The 21,388-nt window shown below is 38.2% G+C and overlaps 1 protein-coding gene across 2 annotated transcripts; it reads right to left on the bottom strand.

Moving 5' to 3' along the window:
• Window positions 1-510: 510 nt before the first annotated feature.
• dennd2c (DENN/MADD domain containing 2C) lies at window positions 511-20,886 on the bottom strand. Of its 2 annotated transcripts, none has more exons than XM_020922345.2 (20): window positions 20,633-20,886; window positions 19,191-19,316; window positions 14,984-15,939; window positions 13,727-13,851; window positions 13,138-13,220; window positions 12,492-12,641; window positions 10,771-10,849; window positions 10,534-10,578; window positions 9,452-9,639; window positions 8,712-8,821; window positions 7,725-7,794; window positions 7,112-7,189; window positions 6,555-6,695; window positions 5,781-5,929; window positions 4,692-4,869; window positions 4,280-4,321; window positions 3,545-3,644; window positions 2,447-2,689; window positions 1,484-1,570; window positions 511-1,393 (listed from the first exon to the last, which is right to left on the bottom strand). In XM_020922345.2, exons 3-20 carry the CDS (start codon window positions 15,778-15,780, stop codon window positions 1,362-1,364), a joined length of 2,697 nt encoding a protein of 898 aa, XP_020778004.1. In that variant the 5' UTR covers window positions 15,781-15,939; window positions 19,191-19,316; window positions 20,633-20,886; the 3' UTR covers window positions 511-1,361. The 2 variants fall into 2 exon arrangements, with proteins under 2 accessions (XP_020778004.1, XP_055021949.1); XM_055165974.1 differs by having other exon boundaries at window positions 9,452-9,636.
• Window positions 20,887-21,388: the final 502 nt, after the last annotated feature.

The following is a 21,388-nucleotide window of genomic DNA, read 5'->3' as shown; positions in this document are numbered from 1 at the left end:
GAATAGCATAATTTTTATTCGGGAATCTAAATTCCATCCAAAACAGCAACAGCTTTGTTTGGTGTAAATGACTACAGTAAAGGTTACGTGCTCCTGAAATGCTTGGTGCACTTTAAAGTTCCTTAAAAAACAGGTTAAAAACCTGTTTCTCCAGCAGCTCAGGCCCTGTCTGGGTGTGTCCTTGCGATCACTAATGTTCCACTTCAGAGGGTCTCAAGTGGAAAGAGGAGCTTTATCTCAACAGGGTCTAACTATGGCTACTGTTCAACCGTTAAGTGTTCAGACGGGTCATTTGCTCCCATCTCTGCTAAGTGCTGTACTAAATGCAAAAGATCTCACACAGTTGAATTTGTTTTCCTCATGACTTGACCTCAGTTCTCTGTGTATTAATACTTTGTCTTACAACATTAATAAAATACAGTAAAGTGACATTCATATTTGGTGCTTCTTGTTCAGGTTAGTAAAATGTTAGTGTATAAAGACTTCTAAAATAAATGAGACATGGAACAGTGTCCTTGGGCCCTAATTTATTTACAAATTTTACAAGAGTCCTTGTGCTTTCTTACAAAAATATTAAAAATACTGTACAATTTTTTGCAATGTGTAAAATCTCTATTTACATCCACAGGAAGACGGATTAAATATTTTTTTAAATGAACATTTGTACTACTGAGTGTGAGCACTTTGAAATGTTGAGTAAATAAACAGAAGTAAAGGAAAAAGAAATACTGAAATGTATATAAATGTAGTATTTACAATTACAAAATATAAAATAAGATAAGATTTGATAACAAGCAATAATGTAAAATTTGAAAAATTGCTGTATCTTAAAGTTAAACTGTACAATTTAGGTAAAAAATATATATATATGCAAGTCGGACTGTGGAGCACCAGCCAGTGGCAACAGCTAGTTATTACACATGGCCTGATTTTCAGACAGATCCAAACCAGGCTGGACAATACTGATTTAGACAGACTACAAATAGGCTGCTTCATGGACACAAAGATGACAAAATATAGGACAGAAAGGACAAACTTATAACCTACTACTCCATTTTACCTTTCAAGTTATCAAACAGTATTAGGCAGAGCTATGTTTATTCTAACAAGTATGATCCTTTCATTTTTGCTTAAAAATGGTGGTTTATGCAAAAATGCCTGAGATGAAACCTCTCGAACAGAACATCATTGTAAAACAGTAAAAATACAAAGATGCCACATGAACGCAGAAAGTTTGGTCCTCTCCGAAGTGCATTTGCTTCACACACCTCCAAACTGGAATCCGCTGACCAGCTCTGGATTAGGGCAGGTCCAGCAGCAGCAGCAGCAGATTTCATTCAACTGGCCACACTCAAGCTCTTTCATTTAATCTGCAGGAGCTTCATTTTGTTTCCTGAAAAGTAAGAGAGGACATCATAATGACCTAATAGAAAAACACTTGATTACACATTTGTAGTCTGTGTTTGGAGAAGTTGCTACTCACCCAGCCCTTTGAGGAACTTGTTCACTCCACTGGGCGCTGGCTCTGGGTAGGACTCCAGGTGCTCTACCACCCTCATTTCAAAAAGACCTGAGGAAACAATGCACATGAGACATAATATAAGTTAAAAGTGCACTGTGTAACTTTTTGGTTGGGGGTCTGTCACCTGCTTGTTTCTACGGATATGTCATTGCTCTGCGTGGAATGCTCCAAGGTATGACATTTAACAGCTCTACTTTATATTTATTCAATTATAGGTGGTGTTATAACTTAGAAATACCTTCAAAAACAGGCATTCTGACTGTGAAGAGGATTGCCCTCCACAGATTTGACCTGTAACTTGGTCTGGTTTGGTCTCAGTAAAGACATAAACATTTAATACCAGACTGACCCTCCACAAGAAAAGTTACACAAAGCATCTTTAAGGCAAAGGTTGAAAAAATACACCTGAAGATAAGGCATTCAAATTAGAGCCTAATGATATCAGGCACTGGTGCAATTTGGATATGTACTTTAATGTTTGCCTTGTCTAATCTTATCTGATAAAAGTTCATAATCTAGTCTCAAAGCGGTTCTGTATTGGTGTGCCTATGACAACTGGGATGGTTTTATTTGCACTACTCCAAAATTGTATAATGATTCTGTATATTTTTATTGACTTATTTATTTGTTTGTATTCTACTCAAGCTCTGAATTTCTTTGTGTACAAATTGTGCTCAACAAATGAATAAACTTGCTTTGCCTTGATGTGTGTCCCCAGACGTATACTATTAACTATATTGTATTTTGGTCTTGCCCATTAAAAGCTCTAGCCATTGGTTTGGAATGTAATTAGGACCATTGCCATAGTGATTAACAATTCAAAATAATATATTATATCTTTTGAATACAAAAAAGCATAAAAATGGCACATATAATGGGTAGTTGAAACAGAAACTCATCTTCAACACACAGCCTATTGGTTACCTCGCCCTGCTCCTTTGCGCATCTCCTTGTCCTGGATGAAGCCTGCAAACATCTGCGTTTCCATGAAGAGTTGCAGGAGCTGCCTCACTCCTCTGGACGGGTGGGACTTCCTGAAATTCTCTCTCTGGAGTTCTTTGGTGCCGTTGGAGGACTCCACCATGTGCAGAGGGTAGTGCCCCACGATCTCCACAAAGAAGCGCACAAATGCCTCAGACAGCAGGGAGCTCAGGTCGACCTGGGGCTCTAAAAAAACAAACAACAACAACAACAATATATTAGTCACCAGGCCAGTACAATTATGTCCTGTAATATATTTCTTGCTTTTCATCAAAAAGGCCTAACTAAAATGATGCCTTTTGTGCCATTCTTCTGCAGTTCCTATAAATACAAGCTAATATTGACTTGAATTATTTAACTTTTGAAATCCATTAAAGGGGCTATATTATGCTGTTTTCAGATCTATGTTAATAATGTTGTTTCTTCATCAAAAACATACTCAGAGTTGTGTTTTGTTTCATTCACATATGTTTAAACCTGCATATTTAGCTCTTCTCTCAAATGGAAAACCCTCCACCTTGTGATACCACATGGTAATGCAGGAAGTGCTCCTCTGTGTTTTTAATTTCCAAACACCTTTACTAGAATAATATGGATAATTTTAACCCAGGAATTGACAATCACTATTTAAAAAAAGGTAGCTGTTAACTTGAAAACTACAGCTTCATGACATAACAAGGTGGAGCAGATCATTTTGTGCTTTGGAGATGTAAACAGACTAATAATGTAGGATTACTCAAGCACGTGTGAATGAAACAAAACATTCTAACATGGCTAAAAGCTCACAGAAGTCAATTTTGTGTAATATAGGACCTTTAAAATTCATTTCACAAAATGAGGCATCATCTTAATATCATACACACTTTACAATTTAAGTAACCATCTCCAAATTACAAGAAGTGATTTGAGTTGTAAGACTTAGATCTGGTAATGACAGGCTGCTTGCACCACAGTTGTTATCTGTATCATTTGGATGTGTGTTAAAGTCACTCACTGAGGCTTCTCTGTAATTTTCAGATATTATATTTAGTGCAGACAAACCTCCATTAGTGTCCTGTTTCAAAATTGCTTCCCTCTCCTCCAGGACCTGTTGTAATGCTGCCTGGAGTTTACTGGGCAGGATACAGTCTTCATCACCAATCTAAACACAACACACAAAAAAGATGTCAAAACAGTGAATGCAAATAACAAAAACAACAAATATATATGAATGTAAAATGTGCTTATCTCTAAAATTATAGTGAAAAGATAACAGAAAATTATTCCTATCTCTGGTAAGGTTCCAAATCTTTGTTATATTATATCAAAATTACCAAGACAATGTGAACCTGGGTACACTTACATGAAAAAAATAAAAACATATTATTATTATTTATTTTTTTATGTATCTATAGCCATATTCTGTATATCTAGATATAACTATAGAACGATACAATTTTTAGAGTTGCTAACAAGTGTGAACAATCAGAAAGAAATCTGATTATTTAGACATGACATCTGAATGATCTGATGACTCCAGACAGCAGATAATGATTTTTGGTGTGTATGTAAACATAGCCATTGTAATCCAGAGGGTGGCAGTAAATCCTCATTTGAACTGGGTTATAGCATTGTTCATGTTCAGAGTATCTGTATGAGTATGTGTCACATGGGAGCGTAGTGCGTCTGCCGTTACAGTCAGATTATCCTTATGCCAACACGGACATGTGTGGGCAAAGCTTTCCCCCTCCCCGGGCCACACCTATCATTCCCACAGACAGGGATATGTGTACACACCTGAACCACAAACCTGTCGGAGCACAGATCCACTATCAGCACCTGCAACACATAAAGGAGACACTTAAGAGACCATGGAGACTACCAGTGATACTACATATTACAAAATACTTTACAAACAAAAGTTGTTTCCAAAGTTCTGCAAATACTATTTAACACGATAATAACATACAACTTTTACAGTAAACATTTTTGAGGACTTTTTGCCATTATACAAGATATATATTGTTTCAATTGCCACTCGGTGTCCTAATTTTGCATCATTCTGAAACCCACGGATCGACATAAATAAATACAATAAATAAAAGCACATAAAACCATACGGACACAACAAAATCTATGCCAGCACATTACAATAAGGTAGTTTACAAAGCAAAGACAGGCAGTAAAGAGTTGCATATTGAAGCCTGACCTCCTCAATGGGCAGCTCCAGCAGCTCTGGCAGACAGGGAGACAGCACACCAATGAGGAAGGGAGTGGGAGAGCAGCTGATGTCCAACATACTAGCCGGTAACACGGGTACAAACGTGTGCTGCCAAGTGAATGGGTACAAGAGGGCAAGCACCGCATGACCACAGTGGGAGAGGACACTGCAACAAAACAGGAACAAAGAATGTGAATTATACTAATACTGTAAAAAAAAATAAAAAATAAAAAATAGAACTGCCGAATATATAATTTAACTCAACTACAAACTAACCACACAGCAGTTATATAGAGAACGAGTGTACGCAAAAGATGGCCAAACAAATCAACGTGACATGAGACAATGCAATCTAGCCTGTGGTACAGAAATCAGCACAAGCAGGTGAAAGTACAAAGGCACAATGATGCAACCCCTACCTGGCCAACCAGAACCACACGCCTCAACAAAAGTTTACAAAGGCTCTTACAAAGTAGATTTGGAGCCATATCCTGTTTTCCTAATTTCACAGGACCTGATTGACAGGCAGATTAACCAATTAAAGAGAAGCATGCTTCATTCAAATCAAAAACAAACATAAAAAGGGGAAAAAACAACACAGAGGAACCAGGCAGGTGCAGATTTTAACAGAATCAACAATAGAAGCACCAAATTATTATTTATCTCAGGTAAAAGAAGTTATATATTTAGTTTTGAACAATATAAGCATTTCTGAGAGGAGAAGTCTTCCGCATTTTAGAAACACATCTTACAAATTAGTAGCTGTGGTTGGATCGTCACAAGTTTGTACGGAGGATTTTCACCCTCTATTATCCGGTTCCAGAACCTTCTGGATTCAGACAGAATGTAAAAGGGACTGGCTGGTCAGGCAAGAAATATCAATGGTACAGTTCATAGCATCAACCACCACGAAGCTGTAATTATGTAAAAGGCATGTACAGCAGATAATATTGCGTGACTGTATGAAGAAACTATGACATAACTGTTGGTGAATGACCTTTAACCTACAATACTTCGGTATGAGAAAGGAGTAAAATTGTATTGTCTAAAAATAGTCAAAACCTGTTGTAGAAGTACCTGAGTTTATCTGCGATGAAGATGACCCTCCTCTCCAGCAGCAGAGAGGCAAAGACCTGGAGCAGTCGGCCCACACTCAGACACTGTAACAGACAGTCAAAGTCCACATGCTCCAGTCTGGAGTCCACCGGGCGGGTTAGGGTTAGCACCTGGTAACATAAAGAGGAGGTCAGAATATTTAGAATATAACATGAATGACTCAAATATGGTCTATGACAAGAACAATTAATTCATTGATGGGATCACATTTCATATTATGTGTGATTTTTTTGTAACAAAGCTACCTACATTTGTCGACCAAAAAAAAAAGGTTCCTCATTTATAATTCCTTTCTTCATATGTGGTTTACACTATAAAAATGAATACCTAGCCTTGTTTAAAAAGACTTGATTTTAGAATATTTATCTCAATTGAATTTTGTATTAGTTTAAATTTAGTTGCTTAAACGACACAGAATATTTTACTTGTTCAATAAAATCATTTAAAGACCATTAAGGTTGAAATGAGAATATAAATCTACTAATTAGTTGCGTACATTTTTCTGATCCCCTTAGCAAAAAAAAATCCTGTCTTGAGATGAGACAACCATCTTGAAAGACATAAAATGATCATGTCAAATCTAGTAAAACTAGTAATTCAAACTACTTGCACAGTACGCCCAGATTTAAAAGACATTAAAGACATAATTACAATCACTGTTACTAATAATTTGTATCATGATGATTGTGCAAAACCACATCAGTTGCACTTCCTGTTGGTTGGTGCTGGTCTTACCTCGTTCCCTGTTCCGGGGAGGAAGCTCTTCACGCTGACAGTACGTCCAGGAGCAGGAAATGGGGCCTCCATCACACTGCGCATGAAGGGGTAGACCAGTGCGTTGGACAGCTCTCTGCGCCTCTCCACTTCCTCTAAAATCTGACAGTTACCACATGGTGAAAACACATATTGATGACAGTTCAGATTTCAGATCCGGATACATTTTCATTCACATTCTTTTTTTCCCCTCTCTTTCTTCCAGGATATACAAACCAGTGTCTGGATTTAAAATGTATGGTTTTCCTTACACAATAAAATAATGCATTACAACAAAAGCAAATTTATACAGGAAATGGGTTGGGCCCTTTACTTTCTATAAGGATTATAAGGAACTTCTATTTTCTCAAACACACCCAATGATTGCACTGGATTATGGTTTCATTGAGCCTCATTCCACTCCTAATACAAATGAGGCTCCAGGGTTTCGACACCAAATGTGCACTCCTAAAAACTTAATACACACCTTGGACTACTTCATTTAAGAACATAAGACAAGTGAGTATCTAATAGTTTACCTTCGCAAATAGGTTGAAACAGCCCAGCTTGCTGACGATACAATGCACCTCAGGCAGCCTCTTGCCTTTACCACTAGGCTGAAATACACATGACAAGAAGACAATATATCAGAGACTGAACAACAGGCATTTGCAAATATTAAATACAACTTTTTCAACATGGGCAAAAATAGACAAGCTCATCTGCAGCTAATGAAGCACACAAATAACTGAGTTTTATAACCTTTAGTTACAAAATTATATGTCAAAGGAATATCTGGTCAGTAACATTTCAAATTACTTTTGATTCCATGTTTTCCTTTCAAACTAACTTGAGTTTAATAGCCATTCTCTGCCATTACCCCACATTACCTCACAAAATACCCAGTATTTAGTATTTAACATATTATAGTCTAACATATTGCAATGAAGTAAAACAGATGTAAATATTTTCAGAAGATTCTTGTTGCTGTGAGTCATTGATTTAGACAGGCTTTATAGAGGTGATTCAGGGCTTCTCAGGAGGTGTTGAGCAAGTTGATGGCAGTGTGCCCATATTGCACACACAGATGCTCATATTACCGTGCTTTACAACAGAGAGAGAGTGAGTGACTAAGACTGACATATTTCTTACCAAAATCTTCCGGCAGTAACAAAACCAGCGGCTGCCGTCCTCTCCGGTCAGAACAAAGGAGAAGGTCTCACTGCACAACAAACAAAATAGCAGATTAATGCCATTATAATCTGCTATTACGGTTTAACGGTTCTTTAACTGTGCATGACCTTTATCTATAGTTAGAGAAACAGGAACATGGTAGAAAATGTAATCTCATTGAAACTATTCTATTCTCTGTTTTTTTACAATGAGACTCAATGTTATACAGCTTAGAGATATGCACGCCATTTTAACAAAAGTATCTATGTGACAAACTAGTATTATCTTTAGTATGAAAGCTTATAATTTCTATCCAAACATATTTAAGTACTTTCAGCGTCTGTTTACATATGGTCTACATCACTCTTCCATCTTCTAACTCTCAGTGACAGATTCAGTTCAGCAAAACAAAAAAGGCCTCATCAACCTTTACTGGAGCCATGTTTATTTGTTTATTACACCATAGTTTGAGGTCCAAAACTAAAATTCCAAACTTCACTTTAGCTAAACTGATACTAAAATGACACTCAACAGTTACAGAAATTAGATTTACATAAGTAGGTCATATTTCCAGTTTGTGTAACGACATAAATGCTGCCAGTAATCTGCCTAGGCCAAAGTTCTTAAAAGTACTTGAATCCTTGTCTCTGTTTGTGGCAGTTACAAACACAGAAACTCCACAAAGTATTCCTAACAGACCCTATTAGTGTGACAGATGGAGAAACAGATGGGCAACTGCAAAATAAAACTCCTCAAGATGAGACTGATACAACCAAATCTCACATCAACCATCTCCCAGTCTCATACAACCAACTCTTGACCCCATCAAAGAAATACAGCAAATGGAAAGTGTGGCTGTGAGATACAAAGATACATACACATATATCATGTTACGGCTGCATCTGCAGTGGCCACAGCTGTGGCGTGGAGAATGAGGTATTGAAACAGTTGTGTGTCAGAGCTGACCTTGGCATGTGCGCAGAGGGTTTCCAGTCCTGAACGTCCGGGAAGCAGAACTTTGGAATAACCTTGAGCTGGTCCTCTGCCTCCTTAGACAGCCTCGATGCCTTGTCAAACTAAAAAAATAAAAAGAAATAATTTGGATTAGAGTTCCATAATATAATTAGATAATGTGTCAAAATGAAGCATAATTTATATTTAAGTGAGTTAATTTTGTTGCTCTTTAAAAAGTCATTATCCAAAACAAGAGTAAGATGCCCTGACAAAAACTTTTAGTCTTCCTTGGGACTAGAACAAAGACTTGCTTTGGTTAATGGCTTTAAATTCCACACTGCCTTTAAATAGTGCAGATAGTCTTCTGTGTAGCATGCACAGATGCTTAAGTATCAGGTTACCAGTCACAATAGTGGAGAAATCTGACAAGGTTAAAACAACTCTCTACAGTCGGCCTACACAAGCTAAGGAAGGAAATAAAAGGAAAGAGGAATTTGCTCTAATCATTTTTGATAAATGTCACTCTATTCTGTGCAAATCTACTAGTAGAATGGAAAACAAAAACAGACACCAGCGCTTTTCCAAAATGTGAATATTCCATCAAAACATTTGTCTATAACAAGAATCATCGGCTTTTAATTTTCCAAACAAGATTCAAGTTTGTGATATGTTTTAATTGCTAGACTATTTCATTACAGTTGTGATCAAAGCATGCCATAGTCAATAACATCCCAACAGGGTGGAGTGCTCACCATCTTGGGGAACTGTTGTGTAATTTCAGGGGTGTAGGTGTTTCCATGGGGACCCTTTCTGAGCGACACCACCACAAAGATCTGGAAGAGCTGCTGCTGCTGGTGCTGGAGGAGGTCTCTCTCCAGGGTGCGGTACCCAGGCCGGCGCTTCAGAGTGGACTGCTTGTAAACCAATCTCCTGGAGCCTTCTGAGGGCCAAACAATACACGTTAACAATGCAGAACAATCCGAAGAGTATTATTGTGTCTATAGGGTGATTACATTGTGTAGCAGGGGACAGAGAGTGGCCTGTTTTTCACATCAGGTTTGAAAGCCAAGCTGCATTTTTCCATAACAGTCATTGTTTGCTCAAGTAAATGTGATACGCCTTGTGCTGTTTCTATGTTTCCGCTCAGTCTTGCAGTTAGTGATGTGGTTTTGAGGGTATCTTTGTTTGTAAATATTCTGAGGTTTGGGGTTGAATGGACATTTTTAGTGCACAAAAATCTGTATACACAAAACATATGTGAGCAATTTACATTTCACTAGGCTACATGGCCCTGTATGGCACATAATATAAAGTATCTGTAACAAGTACTGGTGTGCAAGATGTATTCAAAACTGTAAATATTATGTCCAGTGAAGTGCAGTTTTATTGGGATATTTTGCCTACTAAATCATTGCAGATGGCTTTTATAACTGGCTTTAAAGAGTTGACCTGAAGAAAAGATCACAGACTGAAATCCAATCTGTGTTATTTTCTGTGCATTCTCTAGAAAATATAGATTCAAGAATACTGGATTCATTACTACAGAAACATCAATCAATCACTATTTGTTTGAAACTATTATCGTATTTTATCAGAAAAAATATTAGGATCTCTACTGCCCAAACTGACCCACACTTTTATACCAACCTACTCCAAATATAAGCGGTTATCACAAAAGTTATATTTCTACTCCAAATATAGAAATGTAAGAATAACAATCTTCCTATATTGCAGTCATTGCACTTTCTCACTCGTAAATGACTGACTCATCGAGAGGCATGCCAAGCCCAGCTGATGACAGTGCACTTAAAACATGACATAACAACAGTCATACCTTTGGAGCCATCTTCAGGGTCACTTTCTGTGCCACTGGTCTCCTCTGTTAAAGGAAAGAGGAGGGATTAGCCCAGAAATGAACAAGACACAGAGGCCATAATAAAACGCAGACAGTCTGCCTTTGTTTGATAATCTGTCTTCTCCCGTAGCAGCTGGCCTTGTGAGTGTCATCAGAGCCTGGGTATTTACACCAGAGACTGGACTTAATCTGTAGATGTGCTACTGTGGGTCTCACCTCGGAGCGGGATGCCCTGGTTCTTCACCCGCTTTCTCCCTCTCCTCTCGTCAAATATAGTCTCGATCTTGTTGACGTACTGCCGAGGAGAGGACAAACTTGTAATTTACAGTAATGTCAGATCTATTATAGAATATGATTAGAGAGACGGCGTGATTAAAGTAGATCTAAGCAGATACGGTAATCACATCAATGCAATAGACATACAACCAAGTCTTTACAACTACAACATGTTTTAAGTTATCTTAAGTTTCTAGCAAATAGCAGGTTGACGATGACGTTCGTAGAAGCATTTAAGAGAACTCAGACCTTCTGTTAGCCCAAACTGATTGCTAAGTGTACTTAAGGCAGTGCAGTTAATTGAACCTCAGTTCAATTTGTTAATAATCAGCTTGATCAGATCTATAACCAATCTTCTCTCAGTGAGGGAATAAATGTTTGCTATTCATTGTGGCAAATGACACTGCTGTGAGAATAATTTACATTAAAAAGCGATAAATATGAGTAAAAAATCATCATCTTTTAACAACCAACCTGTTTCTTTTTCCACAACTTATAATAATAATAAATATTATTAAGTTCTCAAATGGCAATTATTATGCAAGTCTTTGATTCACTTAACTTTATGTAATATTGGTTTACAAAGCTTAACTCTATCACACGAGCAAAAGGAAATGCGGTTTCATTTTAGAAACCTCCTAACAACACTGTACTGTACAGTAACTTTGGTAACAATGGTCGGTAATAGTCCCCTTTATCGGGTAGTAAATTTGAAAATGTGTATTGTCCATTTTTAACGTCATCAGCAAAGGCTAATATCTATTCAATATGAACCCATGTGGTCAGTGCCAAGTAGTATTAAATAGATGTTCAAAATTTTTTCTGAGAAATGAGTCAATGAGTTTTATCAATTTCTTAAGATCCCAGAGAATAGCCTGATAGTTTTTCAATTTGCTTATGTTCCACTTTCAGTTTCACTCCAATCAAATGAGCCCTCAGCATTCAAATAACTTCACATGTCCCACAACAACTTAAAGACTCCCTCAGTTAAAAAGCACACAGTTATTATTCAAGAGGCATGTAGCTAAAATAGGGACTTAAGCAGCAATGTCACCCAACCTGCATGTCTTATTATGACGTGTGACATGTGAACATGAGAACACAGACAGAATTAATATAAAATTACAGGTCTACAATTTAAGCACAAGGTAGATTTGGATAAATGTTTTGTACACTTTAACAAAATGTTTAGTGTAAACATCTAAGAGGGTTTAATTTATCAACTGAATATCATAAGTAGACAAGACAAAGTATAGACATTACAATGTGAAAGAACTACAGTTATATATCAAAGTACATAATCAAAGTAAGTATCATTACATCTTCTTTTCTGGTATTACCGTCGTCATCATCTCAACAGTTTAAAAGCCTTTCTCCTAAGCTAACATAAACCCGCCATCACAGCCCACATGCCTTACCTCAATAGTGGTCATTTTGGCCAAGTATCTGTCCAGAGAATGCATGTTATAAGTCTTGATATTCACTGAAGTACTTAAACTACTGTGCAAACACTATCTATTCCTCTCAGCCTTTTTCCTGCTCTGCAAGTTACCGCCTCCTGCCACTGTGTTTTCCACATACCACGTCATCTGTCACGTTGTTGCTGGACCAGATACCCATGTAGGCTGGAGTTTTTCTCGATATTGTAAATGTAAATATACCTGGGGAGTGCGTAAGCCCTTCTGTGTGCTGAAGCGGCGAGGAGTTTTAGCGACTTCAGAGATGGTCAGAGCTTTGGAAGTTGGTGGGGCAGACATTCGCCTCTTTTCCAGTTTGGAATTGGCTTGTAGAGTTTGTGGTTTTGGAGGAAGCTGGAAGACAGAAATCAAATGTGAATTCATTCAGACTTCATATAAACCTATATAGGAAAGAAGTAAAGATACTAATTTTAAATATAATTTAGAGTCCTATAGTAATGTGAGATGAAACTTTGTGATTTTCTCATTATTAATGTAACAAAAGTAAACACTGAGAAGTTTAATTTGTGCCATTTATATAACAATTTAAACATATGTGGAAAGAAATAGATGTAGCTGGAGTGCTCACTGGATCACAGCTAAGTGAAGTAACAATCAGGTGCTCTTTGGATATCCCGAGTGGGCGGAATAACTTACTAGATGAAAGAAGAGAACCACGGCACTCTGATATGCTTGGCTATAATTTTATTTCATGTCAATGCATTTTGACTTGCGTCTTCATCTGGGCTTCGATGCCGTCTACAATAATTTAAATCCACATACTTCTACACATTGTCATTATATTTTGGTACACTTGAACCATTGGGCTCACATAAAGGTGTATATTTACCTTTGGCAGTGGAGGCCTGCCAATGGGAAGACACATGGGAGTCACTTTGATGTCTTCATAGGGGTCGTCAACCTCCATTTCACCTGGAGATACAAGGGTTAATATATTATTATGGAGCCAGGCCTAGACATAGTTTCCACCACATAAACACAGGCATGTAGCCATTTCAACTTAATATTTGTGCTTGGCAACAATTTCTTCACCACCAGAACATTAGCCAATTGTATAAAGTATTTATTTATAGATATCCTGAACAAACAAACTCAGTACTTGGCTAACCCACTGGCATTTTGACCAATGTATAGAAAGTGGAGCGAATTTCTACACAGTGTGAAGTAATTTATGAACGCTGACCCAATGAACCCCTGCAGACTACAGGAGGCCAATAACACAAAAATTTTAAAGTGAGACTTTTGTTCGTTTGCCATCTTTGACACATAGGCAGAAATCATCTTAAAACAACCAAAGAAATACATCCTAATACTAATAAATGAAAGAACTTTACTGACGCTGTATATGAATTTTATTTCTCTCTTGTGCAGTGGCTCACTATTGTGTCCATCTAAATTAAGCATAGCTAGACACTCACAGACAATGTCCTCATAAATGTTGTCATCAGAGTAGGCGTGATATAGGTTGGAGTTCCTGGTTTCTCCTCCCTGCTTGCCCGGCTTGGCCGTGAGTCGTTCCGCATCCTCGTACTCAAAAGACTTCCTGTGGTGGCGAAAGGAAGCAGGGGGGTGAGAGCAGACCAACGAGATCCCACTTTCTATTGTTTATGTCACCACTACAGACCTATGTTGATACCAAAACCAGGCCGACTCAGCATGTGGGACAGTTTCTTTCTCAATGGCATTATGACAATACTTCACAGGAAATCATTAGAAGTATGTTTAAATTAAAAATATTAACAGCAGTTTTAGCTTTTGTGTTATAGTCTGTTTTAATAGTGTAAAGATATACTGACTTATGATGTTTAGATTTACTTTCCTCAACAACAAAAAAAAAAAAAATTGAAAAAAGTCTTACTTGCAATTTTTTTTGTCTTGATAATGGAATAAGGGCAATCAGCAAACTGAAGGAGACCAGTAATTTGGCAGTCCATAGCAGTTGCTTCTGATTATGATTATTTAGACCCTGAATGCAGGTGGACTTTTTGGCGAAGAATATACAGTGGTCCCTCATTTATCACGGGGTTAGGTTCTAAACATAATCCGCAATAGGCGAAATCCGCGAAGTAGTCAGCTTTATATTTTACAATTATTATATATGTTTTAAGGCTGTAAAACCCCTCACCACACACTTTATACACTTTTCTCAGACAAGACAGTTACAACCCTTTTTGCATCCTTCTTAAAACTCTTTATGTAACGAACTGAAGATTAATTTATTCTGTAATGGAGCCCTACAGCACGAGTCTTGCCGGGTCCATTTTTGGAGACCTGCACCCACCCATATTTTCTTTAATCTAAAGACTAAATTAGGAAAAAACTATTTGCTAATGTGATGTTAGCATTTTATTTATCTTGGTAATGGAAAAAGGGCAATCAACAAACTGAAGGAGACCATTCATTTGGCAGGCCATAACATATAGAAATCATTTATTCCATTTACTCCAAATAATTGTGCTCTGTTCTCCCTTTCACAGCCTGTATATGTATGCACGACCATGAGGGCTCTACGAAACTAGGCCACGTGTGACAATAGACAACAACACTGCTAGGTCATGTGACATCATCCTTGAACCTCAGTCAGCAGGTACCTCCCCAAAAATACACTGAAACCTATTTTGACAAAGCCTGTTTACAACACAATCATCCAGGAGGAGGCTAGTGAATGCGCTCACCTGTTTTTTTTGTGTCTAGAAATCCCATTGGTCTTTGACACCGGACAAGGAGGAGGCGGGAAGTTAGGTGGGCGTAGCTTGCGGCTGCCTCTCTGATTTGCCAGTCTGCAGGGACTCGTCTGTGCACGCGCTCTGTTGCTGTCTTTGGGTCCATCATACTGGAATGTGCGCTGTGGTTTGGGAGGAGCCAGAGTCTCACCTGTGGACCCCTTGCCTTTCTCCCACATTAACCTGTCTCCTTCCAGTTTTTTCCAGAATCCTCGAGAAGTGTAAAAATTCCCTGCAGGCATTCCGTCTTCTTCCTCATTTCCCGATGGAGGTAGAGGTTTGGAAACAATACCAATATCCAAAACACATGATATTTTTGCATTTGTTGTATAAGTTTGTGTAGGTAAAGTTTCTGATTTAATGGCTTCTAATGCATTTTTGCTTTCTGGTTGAAGGATTATCAACTCTGTAGAGTATTTTCGATTGGGATCCAGCCTCCTTCCAGCTGTGGTAGGCTTTAAATTCACTTCCCGAAAGTCCAATCCCACGCCTGTATTTGAAATGTTAGTCTTTGTATTGTAAACTCCGTTGCCATTGTAGTCCCGAGACACAACTGGTGTATGTAGTTTCACGTCTTGATTCTGGTTCTGCTGGCTACGTCCTTCCCACTGCGAGATCTTTTCCCTGATGTTTAGACCGTGCTCCTGTAGCGGTGGGCGTCCTGTCTGAAGCCCCATTTTGGCCCCCTTTTGAGGACAATGAATCTGCCCACCCTCTCGTCCGCTCTGGTTCTGCCTCAGAGCTAGCATGTTCAGAGGGGGCAAGTGTCCAAGCACGCTCACTCCACCATTGCAGTACAGAAAAGGCCAGTTTATCTGTTCTTAATTAAAGCAGATGATATCACTGGTCTCTTCTGTATTTTTGCTAGTGCTGTGTCATTTCCTCTTCCCTCTTCTCACGTAAACAACCTAGGAAAAAAGACAGGACAGTTAAATGAGTCATCAATCACTCCACACTTACAAAACAAGTCCATGCAGCACTCCACGGGGTCAAAGGGATAATGATGAGGCAACACTAGAAACCTGCACATGTGGGAAGGTAACAAAACTGTGGCTGGAGAGGGAGTGAAGGTCATAAACTCTGAACAGACAAGGTCAGAGCATCCAAAAATAAATCCAGAAAGAGAAGAAAGAGAAGGCAGCAGCAAAATTGCAGGAGGACCTAAAAGCCTGTTTCAGTGTATGCCCCCAGGGAAAGGGGTATTATGTGTCATCTCAACCACAGCGCTCCAAACCGCAAGTGGCAATGATCGTCCTTCAACCTCACGCTCCCACTGTGGTCTTTTGAGGACATTTGGGCAATTCATCATCCTGCAGTTATGATTTTGACTTACATTACTTTAAATTTAAGATTACAAAAATAGACAAACATAGCAACAACAGAGATATCCACAAGAGATATCCACAAGTTTTTCTTCACATCCACATTAAACATGGCCATCAAAGACTTTGTTTGAATCTTAAGATCATACCCATCTATCTTCTGGATGATTACAAAAAGACCATTGCAATCTCTGATGGCTTGACGAAAGCATGAAATCTAATTTACTCCACTGACGCCTAATTCAGACAACAAAAAGCAATTCACATATCCTCTGTGGACAAGTGTCCTATTTGGCACAGTTGTAACTAAACACTAACCCTTTATATAGGCCAAGAATAGAATATCACAGAAGAGTTGAAGTAAGTGTCTGGGGAGAGGGGAGTCTGGCCATCCTGATGCTCCTGGTTTGGGATTAGAGGATTGGTTGAGATTCTTATCAATATGATGTGATCACTATTTAAATTTAGATCTGATATTTAGAAGGTAAGCTTAAGAATTCCTCAAAAAGTTGCACAAGTTTTCCAGCTGTGGGATGAATTTAGTGTCCTTCAATCTTCACCTCACTGCTCACTGCTCTGTTCCCGTCTGTTTGGAAGCAAAGCTCTTGGACACGTTGCACACTTGAATCACACAAAGACAGGCGCTTCATCCATGGCTCTGGTCCGGACCATCATAATTCTATAAGCTGCATTCCTGTCAGGCAGCAGAACAGAGTCAGGGGGTTCAGAATTAGGCATCCAGACTCTAAGTAACGCTTTTGTCTGTTTTGACCCAAATCCAATGGAAATGTGTGCTGGAATGCTGTGCCATCACAACACGGATCTCAAAATGACCCAGTTGCCTTGTTTGTCTGGTGTTCGGGATGTGATACAGGAAGGCTAGATCTCAGTTTCCTGAGCGCCAGGAAGAAAGAGCGGCGGTGTCCATAATTATAGTGAGAGGTTTTACACCCACACCACAGATTTGAGCTAAGTTTAAGTTGTTGATATACTGGGATGGTGATTGTTGAAAAGACACTTTAGGTTCTCTACAATAAGCAACTAAATTGTAGACATTTCTGGGAGGACTAATTGGTAGAAACTGGTAAGAATTGCATTTATTTGTTTATTATACATGATTTTTTTCTCAAATTTTTTCATTAGAGGCCACAAGTGAACATCTGAAACTAGGGGTGGGCGATATATTGATATTTTAAATATATCGAGATAGTTTTTAAACTCGATATGAATTCTGACATATCGTATATATCGATATAATGCTTATATTCAATTCTGATTTCGCCGCTTCGCTTGTTTGTCTTCTCTCTCGTCGCCTCCGCGCGCCTCCGCCTCCCTGATTTTGTTCGCTCGTGTCTCCTTCACTCGTCACTATCGCCGTGAACGCCGAAAGTTGGTGCCAGTGAAAAGCTTCAAGCACCACGAACCTTTACCACCATTTACAGACAAAACCACCAGCAGCACATCCTCATATTCCACCGAGTCGCGTCCTTTAGCCCGAAAGAAGCTGAACGAGTTGAGCTGCATGAGAAGTGCGCTGTTTATGCAAATGAGCCATGCGCTTAAGTTTCGTTTCTGTAAAATGTAAACACACGTGCGCAAAACTACATTAAACACATTATTATCGCAAACAGGCTGATGTGGCTCTAGAGTCGTTATGTTTTATATATTGTAAAGTTTAGCAATGTAAAGTTTATTTATGCAGAATATTTTAATTAATAATCTGCTGCAGTGTCACTTGTACAACAGTGTTTGGAAACGTTGGGTTTGATCTGCAGTGGATTGTGGGATTAAACCTCAGAGCTCCATACTGCTGGATAATAACATGGATCTATTGAAATAAGGAACATCCTGAGCTTCTTCTGCTAAATGAGCTCATGGTTCTGCTTCTGGTTTGGATAACAGAGTTAATGCAAAGATAAGCTTGTTTTGAGTTGTTTTATTTATGAATGAAAAGAAGGAAATATGTATTATTTCTTTTATTTTACAGTTAAATTATTATTTATGTAATTAGTTTTTTTTGTATTCTTAAATGTTCCTATATGAACTGCCGACCTCTTACACTTCAATTAAAAAAAAGACCTTGTGGAATTTGGCAGATTTGTTTTTGCAGTTTTCAGTTTTAGGGGGTTATTTTTTCTTGAACATATATCGAGATATATATCGTATATCGAGATATAGCAAAATATATCGAGATATATTTTTTGATCCATATCGCCAAGCCCTATCTGAAACTGAGCTTTAGCATTAGGAGTGCATCATTGGTTAGTATTCAGTAATTGTCTTGACAAATGTTGGATTGACAGACAACTGTTCACTCCAACAACATGTAAACTGCAAATAATTAGTTTCACCACTATGAGAAATTAGATACATTTTGAGTCATTATGCCATGCACAGATTGCAAAATAATTATGTGTCATCAAAAAGAGTGGAATTTATCTGAACATAGAGAAACTACAGATTGTATTAACATCAGCAGACTCCTTGTCTCTTCCATTTTTTCAGCTCTTTATCAAACCACAACAAACATGAATATCACATTTAACAAGCAACAACAATGTAGAAGCCCTACCAAGAGAAACTCTCTGACTCATTCGGAGAAACCAGACAGAACTATCATATAGCCTGCGTTACCCCGTCATCACCTGGCAGCTAAATTCAACTTAATAGCACCTTAAAAACAGCCTCAAACCGCCCTCCGTGTGCACCAAGACAAGACACAGCAAGTCCTGGGTGTAAAGCCATTGTACAACCATGCTTCACTATCAACAGTGACAGTTGAGTCTATAATAAAGAAAATATGTAGGCTTGCCGAACATGTGCATAAAAGAACTCACCTTAAAATGACTGGTCCATTAGCAGTTAGTCTGTGCTCCCGATGAGTAACGCTCCAACTAACATGACATCTTCTACTCTTTGTTGCAAAAGGGTGTGGAAAGCACTGTTATAATCTCATGGGTTAGCTGAAAAATAGCATACAACACAAATCAGCATTTGATCTTTGGTTTATTGTATTCTTAAGCAGACACGGAATATGCATCTCTCATATAAACAGTTGCTCCTGGTTACTCATTAATCTGTAGTTTCAACTTTTGGCAACACGTGCAGATCATTTGCAAACAGAGGCTGGCTGTAGAACCACTGACCTCATCTTTCAGTGACTTTATTGCATGTATCTGAAAAGGGATAGTCCAGTGTTTTGTAATATTCCCAGCATTGAGGTATAGTAGTGAGACAGCTTGACGCAATAGTGGACTTTGTTACTCTAAATCTTAGATAAACATAATAGTGAAAGATAATTTAGGGTAGTTGAATGCATTTATAGGATAATCATAACCCCCCACATCCCCACCCATAGACAAATGTTTGTCTCCATAGTCTAAATCAAACTGAACAATTACCTGGTATTAAGAATAACACTTTTTGCTTGTGCTTGTTGTATTAACTTTGATATATACGGCCTGTTTTGGATGATTAGAGGCAATAGGTGACATCCTTACCTCAAAAATGTGTTTCTTCCAAAACAAGGATTGCCTGAGCCACCACAGGGAAACATTGCATAACTTATCCCACTGTACCTTCACACGAACATGCAAAAACTCATAGATCTTGTAATCGATAATTGCTTTTTAAACCAAAGCCACATTTATCACATCACAATCTGTCATGATGTCACTTTATTTACTTCACAACAGTGTGTATGTGATGTTGGAAATGATTCCTTAAAGGTGCACTATGTACTTTTCTGGTAGAGGGTGTGTTTGTCTCTATGGAATGTTCCACAATATAGCATTAAACTTAAATATCTCACTAGTATGTATCAAACAGGTGACTTTTTTCGATAACAACATCTGTAATTTAATAAACCAGTATATACATGTTTAAAATCATATTGGGAACATTTCAGGAAAACAATAACATCTCCATGGAGACAAGAACATAGCGGCGGACCGTCCACCAGAAATGTTACATGATGCACCTTTAACATTATAGGCTATATTAGGCTGTTTCCTACAAATATATACAAGTGTTTCTTATCATGACGGAGAGGAATATGTGGCATAAATTAGTCAATCAGTAGTTACAGATATTGGCCCAGATAAAGGTCTTTGATTGATAGAAGTGACTATAGAAGATGACACCCCGTTCATTTTGTTTATCCACGAGTAAAAAGAGCAGGCTTATGAGTGGATGGTGTGAAAGTACAAAGTTTCTTAAAGTGAAAGTAATAAAGTATAAGTTCACACAGCAAAAGCATATAGCCCATCCCTTTACTTACCAAGCGGCTAGAAGCAATTCAGAAGATTCATCTCCAGTCTGGTGTGATGAAAAACGCAAACACGTGAAATCCACACTCCGCTTCAATTCAGAGGATTTTGGGGTTTAGCCACGTAGCTGTACCTAAGTTAACTTATAAGAATACTGACTTTGAATTTCACAAAACTAAAGTCCAAGTGAAACCTAAGTATGCGCGACGGAGAGATTGCTCAGAGGAAAATGAGAAAAGCACAGCGGTCCTGCACTCCTCCTCACCGCCCCCGATCAGAAGACGATCGAGCTACCAATGAGCAACGCAGTGTTTCCGGTCTAATTTTTCAAAATAAAATGTAAACCTTCATGGTCATAGAAATGTCTTTTTTGTGAGCTCTCTATTCTCAACCTTTATTTTTCATATTTGTTTATAGCAACCACTGATCAAACACACATACGTGACGCATAATAAAATAGGACAAAAAGTAGTTGCCGTGCCATATTATGAAAGGATAATACTTTTGGATAACCAACTTCCGAGTTAAGAAATCTTGGAGGACGTCATCGACACGGCATGAACCCGGCAACAGTCAATGATGGAAAACTACAATAGGTGAGAGTTAAAGTTAAGAGAACTTTTTTATTTAATCACTGTGGACGTTATGCGCAGGGTAACGTTTATTAAAAGATCTGTGCAAATACGTGTACAAAAAATAAAAATAAGTGCCCATCTGAATCAATTTTCAATTAAAATAATTCCAGCCTCTCCAGTGTCCAGCCCCTT

The sequence above is a fragment of the Boleophthalmus pectinirostris genome, unplaced genomic scaffold (genome assembly GCF_026225935.1).
Source record: "Boleophthalmus pectinirostris isolate CB_2022bp ecotype Guang Dong unplaced genomic scaffold, ASM2622593v1 HiC_scaffold_8, whole genome shotgun sequence".
In the NCBI taxonomy this organism is placed as follows: Eukaryota; Metazoa; Chordata; class Actinopteri; order Gobiiformes; family Gobiidae; genus Boleophthalmus; species Boleophthalmus pectinirostris.
Note: the sequence above shows the minus strand (reverse complement) of the source record. Positions and strands in the feature narration are given on the sequence as shown.